The 12,547-nt window shown below is 40.1% G+C and overlaps 3 protein-coding genes across 5 annotated transcripts; 1 reads left to right on the top strand and 2 right to left on the bottom strand.

Annotated features, from left to right (window-relative positions):
- Window positions 1-284: 284 nt before the first annotated feature.
- Window positions 285-2,354, bottom strand: LOC135483920 (ADP-ribosylation factor-like protein 6-interacting protein 4). 3 transcript variants are annotated; one of them, XM_064764989.1, is made up of 5 exons: window positions 1,835-2,354; window positions 1,385-1,527; window positions 1,058-1,169; window positions 832-901; window positions 285-577 (listed from the first exon to the last, which is right to left on the bottom strand). In XM_064764989.1, the coding sequence occupies exons 1-5, from the start codon at window positions 2,236-2,238 to the stop codon at window positions 521-523; spliced, it is 786 nt and encodes a 261-aa protein (XP_064621059.1). In that variant the 5' UTR covers window positions 2,239-2,354; the 3' UTR covers window positions 285-520. The 3 variants fall into 3 exon arrangements, with proteins under 3 accessions (XP_064621059.1, XP_064621060.1, XP_064621061.1); XM_064764990.1 differs by having other exon boundaries at window positions 1,400-1,527; XM_064764991.1 differs by having other exon boundaries at window positions 1,448-1,527.
- Window positions 2,355-2,983: 629 nt separating this feature from the next.
- LOC135483919 (protein FAM221B-like) lies at window positions 2,984-6,464 on the bottom strand. Its single transcript, XM_064764988.1, has 8 exons — window positions 6,443-6,464; window positions 5,898-6,017; window positions 5,624-5,750; window positions 5,273-5,413; window positions 4,901-5,011; window positions 4,366-4,569; window positions 3,969-4,088; window positions 2,984-3,850 (listed from the first exon to the last, which is right to left on the bottom strand). The coding sequence occupies exons 2-8, from the start codon at window positions 5,958-5,960 to the stop codon at window positions 3,648-3,650; spliced, it is 969 nt and encodes a 322-aa protein (XP_064621058.1). The 5' UTR covers window positions 5,961-6,017; window positions 6,443-6,464; the 3' UTR covers window positions 2,984-3,647.
- Window positions 6,465-6,689: 225 nt separating this feature from the next.
- LOC135483918 (geranylgeranyl transferase type-1 subunit beta-like) lies at window positions 6,690-12,170 on the top strand. Its single transcript, XM_064764987.1, has 9 exons — window positions 6,690-6,847; window positions 7,375-7,499; window positions 7,712-7,779; window positions 8,627-8,778; window positions 8,985-9,117; window positions 9,331-9,376; window positions 9,699-9,880; window positions 10,152-10,260; window positions 10,461-12,170. The coding sequence occupies exons 1-9, from the start codon at window positions 6,741-6,743 to the stop codon at window positions 10,598-10,600; spliced, it is 1,062 nt and encodes a 353-aa protein (XP_064621057.1). The 5' UTR covers window positions 6,690-6,740; the 3' UTR covers window positions 10,601-12,170.
- Window positions 12,171-12,547: the final 377 nt, after the last annotated feature.

Below are 12,547 nucleotides of genomic sequence, written 5' to 3'. Positions count from 1 at the left end.
TTGTTAACCCCCACTGTTGTATATACTTGTTTCAATATATGTTTCAAATGAAGACAAAGTTTTCCCTTGATCAATGAACGCCGCATCTTGCGCCCAAGTTTGCCACATAACCTTTGTTAGGATTTTCTTTATTTCCTTCTCTCTTGTTTTTAATATCAACTTCTCAGAGAACTGTTTTTACTATAAAATCTTGGTCTATAATCTCAGGTTCACTCCTACCTCCGATGTTCACTGATTTCAAGGGAGTATGGAAAAACAAAAATTCTGAGATTTTGGAACAATTTTATTTCATATGGCATGGCGCGGTCCTCAAGTACATGTATAATTATTAAACACTAGCTAAAACCCCCAAATTCCATAACAGATAAGGTTGCATATATGAATCCTGCATCATTGATAACAGCAATGTCACATCCAGTTCAATCAAGAAAACACTGCACTGATGTTCAATCGAAGTCTTGAGAAAAGGACAAAGTCACATCCAGCTACTCCAAGGACCAGGGAAATCACATCCGATTCTTCATTTCAGCATTCCAACTTTTGCTTGATAGGACAGACCATCACCCAAAGTAGCTTGCTGCAATAGAAAACACTTCAGTATACCACATTGTACGCTGCTTGGAGAATGTATGGATTCCACAAACTTCTCCATCTGTGGGTTCTTAGTTCAATCAGGGTCCCTCCTCGGTCAACGGTTGGTGAAATCATACAAGGCAGGAATGCTATGATTACAACGTTTGTAGTATTAAAGGTGTGACCCTCGATGCTGTAGCCGAAACCAACCAGAATGCAGTTGATAGTGCAAGGACTGGTGGGGTTCTCTTAACATACCTTGTTTATTTCTTTATGCCTGTCTCTGCTAACTATCTCCTCTATTATCTCACCATCACCTTTCACAAGCCTGGAATAACAAAACAAAATATAAATGTACGAAGACAAACTTGAAAAATCTGATGACATACATGTAATCCTATTTTCTGCAGTATAACCGATGACAAACCATGACTTCAAAGATCTCATCTCTACTGGCATTTGGTTTTATTTGGTACACTATTACCTATTCCTGCCCGTCTCCGGATCATACACTCTCCTGATGATGCTCTGTTTCTTCTCCCATTCTTCTTTAGTCATTGGCTTCAAAATTCTGGGACCAGCAGATTCACCCTCAGCTGAAAGCAGAGAACAGGGGATGGAGAAAAAGGAAGAAATTCCAATCTGCCGAGATTGTTATCTGTGCATATTGAAATAAACCACCTTGGACATGCTTGGAATTCAGAAACTGGGATATCTTCGATCAGTCTAGCAAGCCCCTGACCTTGGACTGTCCCTGCCCACTTACTGATCTCCCGCTTACTGGTTGTGAATAGAACACAGAGCTGTTAACCTGTCTCCAAGTCACCTTTGGCTTGATCCTTCAAAGGCAATGATGGGCCAATTATCTCTGCACCTGCAACTTCCTTCTTGACTTTCTTCAGCTTTTTCTTGTGTTTTTTTTTCTTTTCTTTCTTGACTTTCTTCTTTCTGTGCCTGGAAGATTAAGGCGAAGACATTCAAACATTCGATTCACCATTCTCAGAAGAAATGCTCCATGTGATTAGAGTTATTAGCTCATCAATGACTGTCCTTTCATCATACAATTATTGTCACATCAATGAAAGTTTCTTTGAGAAATTTAACCCAACCAACCACATGGTTGAACCAACCTGAAATAGACAAGACACATTCAAAAAGAGGAAGGCTATCTTAATGATTGTGTCTTGATTCAGATAAACGGTAGAACAGGAGGCCATGTTACCATAGGCCTTTGCTCACTGATCCTGTTGACACATCTTACTTTTTGTGTTTCTTCTTTCTTTTCCTGTCTTCTTCTGAACTCGAGTCAGTACTTGATGATGATGAGGAGGAGGAATCACTGCTACTACTGCTGCTGCTAGAACTAGAACTTGAACTACTGTGTTTTTTATGCTTCTTCTTACTCCGTGATTTAGAGCTGGACTTCTTCCGTTTCTTCCCATGTGAAGAGCTGCTACTTGAGCTACTTGACCTCCCTCGCTTTCGTCTCTTTTTCTTTGAATCAGACCTGGACTTAGATCTAGAACTTGTTGCACTATCCTTTCGTGACCTCAAGCCATCGTCTGCATGATACTTTCCTTCAAAATGTTTAGAATTGGTACCACTACCAGTGCAACTGGATGTTGAACCCCTAAAGTCAATTTTTGAGCCACTTTTGTGCGACATGTCAACTTCCTAAACGGTCCACTATTTGGCTAAGACACTAATTCGCGTAATAATCACTATTTCTTGAACATTTTCATCACTTTTTTGAAAAAATATCATTGCCTTCCATCTTGGAATTTTCGTGACAGCTACTACACTGCAAAATACAGTTCGAGTCATTACCCGGCAATATTGACACTAGAGGCGCTGTACTGTGCGAGTTTGATTACCCGGGTAAGTAAAGAATTCTACAGGGTGATCAAGAATCTTTACCTGGCAAAAATGCAGGAATCAGAATTCCCCTTCCTAGAGCAACTTCTTGCTACATTTCCCAGTAAATTTGTTGCTACTTGGGATGTTGCCCCATTTTGGTGCAACTCATCTTTGTTGTTGTGTGTGGATTGGTCCCCAGCAGACAATGTCACAACCTCCTTGAAGACAAGGACCAGCTCAGACACAACATGCACAAGGGACACAGGGGCGACCTCTTTTATCAGAGACAATGAGACATTCTATCAGACTATTAGCATACAGCAGTCTGAAGACACTTCACAATCCTCTCATGAGGAGTCCAGGGGCGGTGGTCACATCCTAGCTATCTCCACTAACTAGAGAGCATGGAATGGTCCACGTCATTGGGAGTTTACTGGTTGTGAACCAATGCATCACCCATCACAGTGAAGGACAGAATCTTTCTCCCACATGTGTCAAACCATGTTAGCAACATGCTGAGAGGTAGTTTTACAGAACAAACAACAAGACAACATTGTGTTTGCTAGTTTTATTTTGTTCAATGAGAGACAGTATCAGAAGGACACACATATATGGCACTTCATGGTTAAAATCTCACCAGGCAATTAATCAAATAAAAGTAGGAACAATCTTAGATTTAGTGTATGTGATCCCAATGACACATACAGAGACAGTGCCTAACAGTGCCAGAAAGACACATGACAACAGAATTCTCTATCTGAGAAGAGTTTTAAACATCAAAATATACACGAAAATATGATTAGCCTGAATCGGTACAACAACTATTTATCAGTATCACAGCATTTTGCTTTCTTGGTATAGCTTAGTCAGCTAGAGGAAATATGGACGGATACAAGAAAAGAACAAAGGATATTTCATTTGAGAAGAAAATTACGTTACGATAACTGGCAAAAGTGGTACACATGATTGAGCCACTGCTCTTGATGATAAAGCAGCCTTGTGTGCTCTCACATCTGGGTCACAGCTTTTACTAACAAGTTAACCTGCGTTGTTGATTCGGTACAAAATGGTGCACTAGAAGTGATGATGAATACATATTTCAGCTTACATCCCTAATATTTCTTCCATACAAAAAGAAATAGTAATATAAAATTTCCATCAAGATGGACCTGATTATCTATTCTAAAACAGTAAATACCCTCTCCCCTAGCAGGCAACTAGTCATATGTGGGTTTGAAGTTTGAACCCGAAGGCCTCTGCCCAAAGTTCACAGGGACATCGTTACCAGTGAGAGCCCTGTTCTCCGGGATTCTTCCCTCACCCTGGCGAAGTGCCAAGAACGGAGATTCGTCTATTTCATCACCAGTCAACACCATGTTGCGAAGACTTGGGATCTCAGCAAAAGGAAGGTACTCTTCGCCTGGAAAACAAGCAAACAGTTATTGAGAGAGTTTGAGGACTATACAAGGTACATTACAATTGTATTATAAACTATCAGATCATTGTCTGAGGAACCATCTCGGAATATAAGAACTCACCTGCAGGAAGACCACCCTGAACACGATCCTCATGAGTCTCAAAGAATGTTTCATGTTGTTCCCAATGTTTATCACAAGCCGCACAGACAGAGCTTGAAGAAAACGCATTACACCCACAACCTGTAAGAAAAGGAATAAGTTTGCTCAGACCTTCAACTTCAAAACATCTTTTCACATTGCCCTCCCCGAGGTGGCTGACCAGTTTTACATACCAGAATTCTCAGAAAGGTAAAGAAACCTAAACTAATATATTCAGGAGGTTCTTCAGACAAACCTTCCTACTGATCTCACTTTTGTTTGTGTTCCATCATCAGGTCTCGTCTCTTTCACTATATCATACAATTTCCATCTTGATTTTAATAACAACCCAAACCCGTTCCTGAAATCCTCAACTTACCTCTGATATGGCATCTATGAAGCCCTGAGACATCATGCTCCTCATGAGTATGCTTACAGCGACATTTACACCTCCAAGTTGCCGGATCGAAGTCCCGACGCTTGGAGAGCCAGAACTCACCCACATCTTCTGCTCTCATAGGAACAAAGGCAAACTTCTTACACAAGCATGAACCAGCTTTACAAGGCACCTTAACACTTCTTCCTACAACAGACATAGACAATGGGAGAAGTGACTGAGAAGCCCTTGTATGGTCCTGGTTTCAAGAAACACATCTCTTCATTCTACAAGTGACAACTGTCTCTTTATCTACTTGAAGCCAGTGGTGATTTGCTTATCAGAACTTTTGATATCAGAATGTGCCAATATTAATCAAAGAGGTACTTGTACCCGAGTGTCTATGCCAGGACAAAAGATCCCACATAGGTGGACATTAGCCTATAGTCCACTTCATACCTTCGGCAAAAGTCAGATAGGGTTACGATGCCGGTGATTGATGATGATAAATGAAATCAGTCTTATCTGCTGCACTTACCAGTGTATTTATCATGTTCACTGAGTGAATGTCCACAGAAGCATCTCGAGCCCCTCCCCAAGCGGATGCAATCCCATTTGAACTCTGGACACCTCCAACCAATGTAGACACCTTGAATGGTCAAGTTTAAAAGAAATTATCTACATATAGACTCGTAACATAAGCATCACAAAACAGTGGTTTATCATATTATAAGGATGTATGAAGACATTTTACAGACCGAGGTAAAATGACTTCATACAACCTCGTAATTGAGTTTGATGGGTGTTATTGGTATGAAGATTAAGCAGTGTCAAACTGCCATTATAATCTCCATTGATTTGACTCTTGTTCTCACACAATCAAAATTCAACAAAATGCTCAAGTTCCTACCTGTTCTTTGAGCTTCAACAGCCGCCTCAGTTTCAGGAGCAAACAACTTCTGAGCCTTTTTGCCAAAATCTTCATTCATAGCCTTTGCAAAGGATATGACATCATAATTCTCAGCTGGTTTAATTTCTCTCATGGTATACCCTGAAAGATAGATTTAGACACATTTAGATTTAGCAAAGTTGTGAAGGGTGCAGGGGAAGCCATCAAAGACTGAAAAGTTCTTCACTGAGGAAAATTAGGTACATAACACTACATGTAGGTCAGTACAGACCATAAAGTGCAGGCATGAAATTCATCCACCTATGAATGATGCAAGTTCACCATGAATGGATTATTGAAGTTTTAACTAACCTTTTGGCGCAATCACGACTTGTTCTTTAGGGTGTCCTTGTCTGACAGGAGGCCCACTAGGTCTGCTCTGAGCAACAGCTCGGGATGTTCTTGGCACAACAGCTTTGCTTGGTGGATTTCTACCAGGCTGCAGATATTAAAAACACATGATAATGACAATCACAACCGCTTACATACCAGATCATTCAAAACAATATAGACCACATTGTGAACATAGATACAATGCAGACCATGTCATGGAGTAGATAGAAGATACACATAAGATGAGACTTACATGCAATTCCTTGGCTCTAGCTGGAGGCTGGCCAGAGCCTTTCCCAGACCCTTTGCTTGCCATGATTTCATGTGTTTGAAAAGAAGGATTCTTTTCCCAATCTCGGGAGGTGTATTGTATCTGGAAAATCAGGTATAGAAACACTCAAACAGACAATGAATGAATGAGACATGAACAAAGCAAGTTAAGTAGGCCAGGCGGGAGCTAGGGAGGAGACAGGCAAGGCAAAAGAAGAAAATAGGATGGACTGGGACTGAGAGTACGAAATCAGTTGAGTTTCCCGACTCGGTCAACTCAGACAATGACTAGGCCTATGTGAGACACGCATTGAGTCAAGAGTGAACAGTCTCAAGTTTCTTTTGACATTTGTGATTTAGTTTTCAGGCGATCCAGACAACAGAACGAATTGGTTCAAAACTAATTTGTTTTAGAAACTATTTAGCAAAATGCATGATACACAACAAACATATGTTTGTATCCTGATGTGGCTATAAACATGATTAATGAGAAATATTAAGACAATTGAATGTGAAAATTTTGTTTACATTCGCAACTGCGGGGTCAAGGTCACGCTTCAAAATGGTCTGTAAAATTTATTAAGACCTCGATAGAGGCTTGTCTTTGCAACTATTGGCTACTTATTTATTGTTCTAAAGCTTTTTACATTACTAATTTTTTTAATAACAATTTCATTTGAAAAAAACACCCTGAAATTAAACTCATATTGCAATTATGAGTAATGATTAGAATGTTGAGACTGATTTTTAACTCTCCTATCGGTGAAGGAGAAAACCGGCTTCTTGGAAAAATCCAAGAAAATTTGTAAAAGTTGCGGTTGCAGTCATGTCAGAGAAAGATAAACCCGATCTACTACGTGATAAACACATCAAATTTTTCACCAGGTCACTGGCAGTGTTGCCAGATAGAATGGTATCAATCGATACCATGAGGTAGTGTAGATTACATTTATTTATTGTTCAATTTTCAGTCGGCTGAGAATCTGTCAAAATCTCTATGTATGTACCAATGGCAATGTGAATGTAGACATTGAGTCACTGCCAGTGCCTGGCATGTCGCTTGGCGGAGTGGCCCTTGCTGTGCCTGTGACTGTGACTGACTCTGTCTGAGTGTCTGACAGAGCAGGAGACCACGCATGTAGACAGAGATGCTAAATTAGAAGAAGATCCAACCTGCAGATGTAGGCCTACCGTCCATAGACGATTCACCCCATAGAATAGACATAGTATGGAGCACAGGCCACTGACTGAATCGGGTGTAAAACATTGTTAATGTCGATCAAGGGTTAGGTACTTGTATGGTCATTGTGTAGAAGGAGAAGGAATCCACACAGTCCCTAAGTCAAGGGTACTGCCGTATCAAAATGTCTGCATAATGATCAACAGATTGTATGTTTTGTGGTGTCGTGGTTATTGTTGAATGACATTGAAATGTATTGAAAGTAAACATTCTATTTCAGAATGACAGTAGCTTTCTTCGGCATATCAGGACTTGATGTACTCGATGCTTTAGATCAACTTGATGGACAGAAAAAAGATATTATTGAATGGATCTATTCTTTACAAGTATTACCAGACAGCCAAGGTGAGCATGAGTTTTGTTGTTAGGGTAAACCTGTCTGACCTGAATGTTTTGTATCAAGTTCCATGATTATACAAAATTGAGAAGGAATGTAAAAAACCTTGGTGGTTACTATGGGGTTAGTGGTATGGATAGATTCTCTAAAATTGAAGCATTGGGGCAGCTTTAACTTGGCTACAAAGCCCTGAGTAAATGTCCGCATTGTCCATTTTTAGGTTTAAACAAGACTAAATGTGGATTTAGGGGCTCACCTATGATAGGAAATTCCTTTGATCCAGAAAAGGTAGGGTATGTTTTGTTTGGGCTTTTCAGATAAAGTAATAATCTACGAATCAACTATATATTTGATTATTGCTGCATATGCTGCAATACAAGTATGTGTGGTTACATGTTCTGGCCATTTGATTGAATTGATTAGTGGTCTAGATGAGACATGGAAAGTCAAATTTTACTGTATATCATGTTCACATTCCAATATATCTTCGGAACAATCATTTGTTAAATAGCCATTGTACCAATACCAATAAAGCATTGTCCTTTTAGCTGGCGTAATGGACATAGATAAATTGTATGATGGGTGTAAATGTTCATGACTCATGTTAATTGCACCACCCCCATGCAACACTCCCTCTAAAGATGCCAAATTGGTTGTTACCGGTATGTAAATAGAGGATGATAATTAAATGGTGAAATAGTCTCATATCTCTAGGTCTACATGTATTTGACAGTTTCCTATTCCTCAAGCTGTTCTCACTCTAGAAAAGCCCTCAAAGACCTTCATATAGCCTTGATGATGTGCATTATGTGAACATATCACAGCTCTCTGATTGTACTGTTGCTAGAAATTGTACTGTTGCTGATGAAAATTGGAGAACCTATGTCACAAACAATGAGAGTGCATCGCCCAATTAGGAAAGAGATAAAACGTTTGCCATCGAGTAGACCGTGATCTGCATATCTATTATTTCTAACTTGCTGGTTAACACTTGCACTGCCGGGATAATTTTGATAGAATATTTCAACTGTTGGAGGTGTTCGATGAACCGCCTCCTAAGATGTGACAGTGATGATAAGTGTTGTTGGTTTTAGCAGCATCTTGTTGAGCTCAAGATCCTGTTTTTCTTTTCCAGGCGAGAGAGACTTTATTGCCATATGATGGTGGTCACATAGCCATGACATACACATCACTTGCCTGTTTACTAATCTTGGGTGATGATTTCTCTCGGGTGAACAAACCAGCAGTATTAGCAGGTGTGAGGCAGCTTCAAATAGAGGATGGCAGGTAGGAGGGATCTTCACCAACAAGGCTGTAATTGATGGACAGGGATGATGTGAAATGGCTCTTGTAATAGATTACCTGTTCGTCAGTAATATGATGGAACTCTCTTACATATACAAGTGATTTGATTGCTGTTGATAATGAGATTATAAGCACAATAAGAAATTGAATTGTCCGTTGTTGATAATGACCATATTTGTGTCTTTCAGTTTTTGTTCCACCTCTGATGGAAGTGAGAATGACATGCGGTTTGTCTACTGCGCTGCCTGTATCTGTTACATGTTAAATGATTGGTCAGGAATGAACACGGAGAAAGCGGCAAGATATATCAAATCAAGTCAGGTGCGTTAAAGAGACATTTAGATGCTTATAAATATAGAATGTTTTTTGCCCAACTTTGGCCTCCTTGTCAGAGGTGTTCACTCAGATTACTTTTCTCTCACACTAAGTTTTGAGAAGGGTTTTGGTTCCATCTGAATGAGACAGGTTACAAGTCATACTTCTCAGCCGGCCTTACCTTCTTTGTTGTGAATGTTCTGTGGAATTCTCTTGCAGTCGTATGAAGGAGGAATAGGCCAAGGTCCTGGTCTTGAAGCACATGGTAAGCCTATGTTATATCCTATATCAATGCGTGTCAGATTTTGCTCATCCTCGTGCGACAAAGGGTGGTCCAGAACAGTCAACTGTTGTCACTCACCACTCCTGTAACTTGTCATTTCCATCTGTATGTCAGCTGTGCCAAATCACTGGCTATCGTAGTCAATCTAGCTGTGAAATAACCAATATTTATAACTAAAGGCAAAATCATTGGACAAAACAATAATGATAGTCACTGCCAAGAAACAACTGAAGAAGGACATGAACCAGATAAGGGTTTCTTTCAAACCATGTCATCCAGTGATAATATGATGTGTTCTCCCCAGGTGGTTCCACATACTGTGCCGTGGCGTCTTTAGTCTTGATGAACCAGCTGTCTGTGTTCGAGGAGCATGAGCTGGAATGTCTCAAACACTGGAGCATATTACGGCAGCAGACAGGATTCCACAGCCGACCAAACAAACCCGAGGATACCTGTTATTCATTCTGGGTTGGTGCTACTTTGAAGGTGAGCTAGTAAACCTTGAGCAAGTCACTTCACTGTAGTCTTAAGACATACTTTTAGAAAATCAATTGGTCCATTGTTGGTATACTGAATCCTTCCAAGAATATCAAAAGAACAAATCATTCTGGACGGGCAAAGATCAGGGCAGGGCAAAGTTCCAATACTTGTTGTTCTGTGTGACAGACCGTATTGTAGTCAACAGGAGTGGTTGCAGCTGAGAAAACAGAATGTATGATTTATTCGATACCAGCTTAGTGAAGATTTCTCATTCCAGCTGTTAGGTTTATTTGAGATGACAAACTTTGAGTTCAATCGGTCATTTGTACTGGAGACACAAGATGATGTCATTGGAGGTTTTGCCAAATGGCCAGAGAATAGTCCAGGTTGGTATCATGCTTTCTTATTGTGTCTACTGGATCATCCTGATATGAGAGATGACTCTGTGATGACTTGATAATTCAACCTTTGTTTGTAATGCTGGTGACTGATTCTGAACACTATTCAAGTTTATCAACCACTTTCTCACAGTAAAGCCAACTGAGCTGGCCATCAATTAACTGTTATCCGTTTCTCTCCTCTTCAGATGCCCTTCATTCCTACATGGGTCTTAGTGGCTTGTCATTTCTAGGAGAACCCGGTCTGAATGCGGTACATCCAGCACTCAACATCACCATGCGAGCCTATGATTACATGCGTTCCCTTCATGAACAATGGACATCTTAGCAGGCTAAGCTCTTCTCAGTTTGATCATTATTAAATCACTCTCTTTTACACTTTACGCCAGTTTCCTGGAAATCCCAGTATGATCATCATCCTTGCTATTCATAAAGTTCAATGAGCTGGTCGCAATACTTAAAAATATTGGCCTTAATACTCAAATTTCTTTTCATCAACAAAGACAGCTGCTTGCAGGCGAGCATATTGGGATTTGCAGTGTTGAGTCATTTGACCTTCTTGCCTCTGTGCTATTGCACCACTCGGGTGTGGTGAAGAGGGACAATGAGACAGCAGGTGTCAGACGTTACACAGCTCTCACAACTGTGACAGTATGTGTGTAGAGCCTCACTATTCTATTTGACACAAGTGCTCACCAACTGCTGGCAGTACAATTGTTGATTACATCATGTGTCACCAGCTCAAAGGCTTGTGTATAGAGATCCCAAGGAACTTCCTAATTCTCCATTTGGGTTCAATGAGTGTGCATTGACCTGAACTGAGTTTCAATGAACCTTTGTATTTGAGATGGTAACAGTTGTGGTTGTATAATAATTCTACATGAGTCATGCTCTATGGCTCCAAATCACCTCAGAAATCATTGGGTAACATGCCCCACAGCTGCATGGTCTGTGCCATTTTAAAACTGTATTAACAGGGTGAGTGTATGATGATTAGCTGGTGCTGCCCTGACTCGTTCAGTGTTGTGGAACTGTTGTGAGAGTCTGTCCGATGAATGACTTCACTATTGAAGAGGAGAGTCTCCTGTCTATTTGTAGATTTCTAATCAAGTGTCATGATACAATACAGTCACCCTGATGACATTGATGTGTTACCTCAAATTGTTGTTACCTATCTTTAGAATCTTGACCTACTCCCTCTCTTCACGCTACTGCAGTATTTTTCTAATAACTCATTGTTCGAATCATTGTGGTCTTCAATGGGGAAGAAACTATTCGTTACTATTTGTGTATAGAATGGCTCATTTTCTGAGACTGGTTTGGTATAACATGTATTTTTATTTCTGATTGCCTTTATTAACACTGTCAATGAATTGTGGGATAATAAGCCTAGTGTATTCACAGACCACTGCCAAGTTGATTTTTGACATGCCGGTACATCTGATTACACAAAGGGAGGATTGCCTTGCAGTGAATTGCAATTCAACTGTTTGTTACACAGAAATAATTCATCGTGCCTAGAAAGATAAGTGGAGTTGTGGAAATGAATATGTGGTCATTTGCAGAGATTGAAATCAACATTTCTTCCTCCATAGTGGAGGAGCCACCATGTCAGACTTAGTTGTTATTCTAGATTACGGTAAACGGAAAAATGTTTTGCTAACATTTCATTTTCGCGAATGCTTTGTCAAACTGAACAAGTGCCAACATTTCAACTGTAATGAATTAATCATTAAACTGAAAATGAGGAAATTCGCAAAATGTTAGTTGCGAACGTTTCACGGTTAAAAGGAGATTGTACAGTACATGTTTTTTGTATTTATTTGTCCAGGAATGAAATGTCAAAGTCTTTTGTATTGGTATGGTATCGGTCAAATTCAATAAACTCTTCAATTCCTTTCAAACTTGACTGGTCTTCTTTAATGATTTCATCCTGAAGCCCTGAGAAAGCCCTCCTTGATGAGAATCAAGTTGGTCTTGTTGTGCCACAGGACAGTTGTGATGAGGCAGAACCAGATTGCCATGGCCTTTACCAGCCATGTCCTTTACCTCCTTGATGAGAATCAAATTGGTCTTGTTGTGTCACAGGACAGTTGTGATCAGGCAGAACCAGATTGCCATGGCCTTTACCAGCCATGTCCTTTACCTCCTTGATGAGAATCATGTTGGTCTTGTTGTGTCACAGGACAGTTGTGATCAGGCAGAACCAGATCTCCACGTTTCCATTGTCTTCAGTTATTGCAACCTGTATTACTCCTTCATTCTCGAGCATGAT

The sequence above is a fragment of the Lineus longissimus genome, chromosome 2 (assembly GCF_910592395.1).
Source record: "Lineus longissimus chromosome 2, tnLinLong1.2, whole genome shotgun sequence".
In the NCBI taxonomy this organism is placed as follows: Eukaryota; Metazoa; Nemertea; class Pilidiophora; order Heteronemertea; family Lineidae; genus Lineus; species Lineus longissimus.
The sequence above is the reverse complement of the archived record's forward strand: the minus strand, read 5'-3'. Positions and strand labels throughout refer to the sequence as shown.

What these genes read in the sequence shown, in the direction of transcription:
- LOC135483920 (XM_064764989.1), bottom strand. Translation starts at nt 2,238, where the DNA reads ATGTCGCACAAAAGTGGCTCAAAAATTGACTTTAGGGGTTCAACATCC. An exon ending in AGAAAGAAGAAACACAAAAA is followed by an intron (nt 1,528 to 1,834) that starts GTAAGATGTGTC and finishes TTAATCTTCCAG; the next exon opens with GCACAGAAAGAAGAAAGTCA. An exon ending in CAAAGGTGACTTGGAGACAG is followed by an intron (nt 1,170 to 1,384) that starts GTTAACAGCTCT and finishes CTCTGCTTTCAG; the next exon opens with CTGAGGGTGAATCTGCTGGT.
- LOC135483919 (XM_064764988.1), bottom strand. Translation starts at nt 5,960, where the DNA reads ATGGCAAGCAAAGGGTCTGGGAAAGGCTCTGGCCAGCCTCCAGCTAGA. An exon ending in CTAGAGCCAAGGAATTGCAT is followed by an intron (nt 5,751 to 5,897) that starts GTAAGTCTCATC and finishes TAATATCTGCAG; the next exon opens with CCTGGTAGAAATCCACCAAG. An exon ending in TCATAGATGCCATATCAGAG is followed by an intron (nt 4,089 to 4,365) that starts GTAAGTTGAGGA and finishes CTTTTCTTACAG; the next exon opens with GTTGTGGGTGTAATGCGTTT.
- LOC135483918 (XM_064764987.1), top strand. Translation starts at nt 6,741, where the DNA reads ATGTCAGAGAAAGATAAACCCGATCTACTACGTGATAAACACATCAAA. An exon ending in GTATCAATCGATACCATGAG is followed by an intron (nt 6,848 to 7,374) that starts GTAGTGTAGATT and finishes ATTCTATTTCAG; the next exon opens with AATGACAGTAGCTTTCTTCG. An exon ending in GATATATCAAATCAAGTCAG is followed by an intron (nt 9,118 to 9,330) that starts GTGCGTTAAAGA and finishes ATTCTCTTGCAG; the next exon opens with TCGTATGAAGGAGGAATAGG.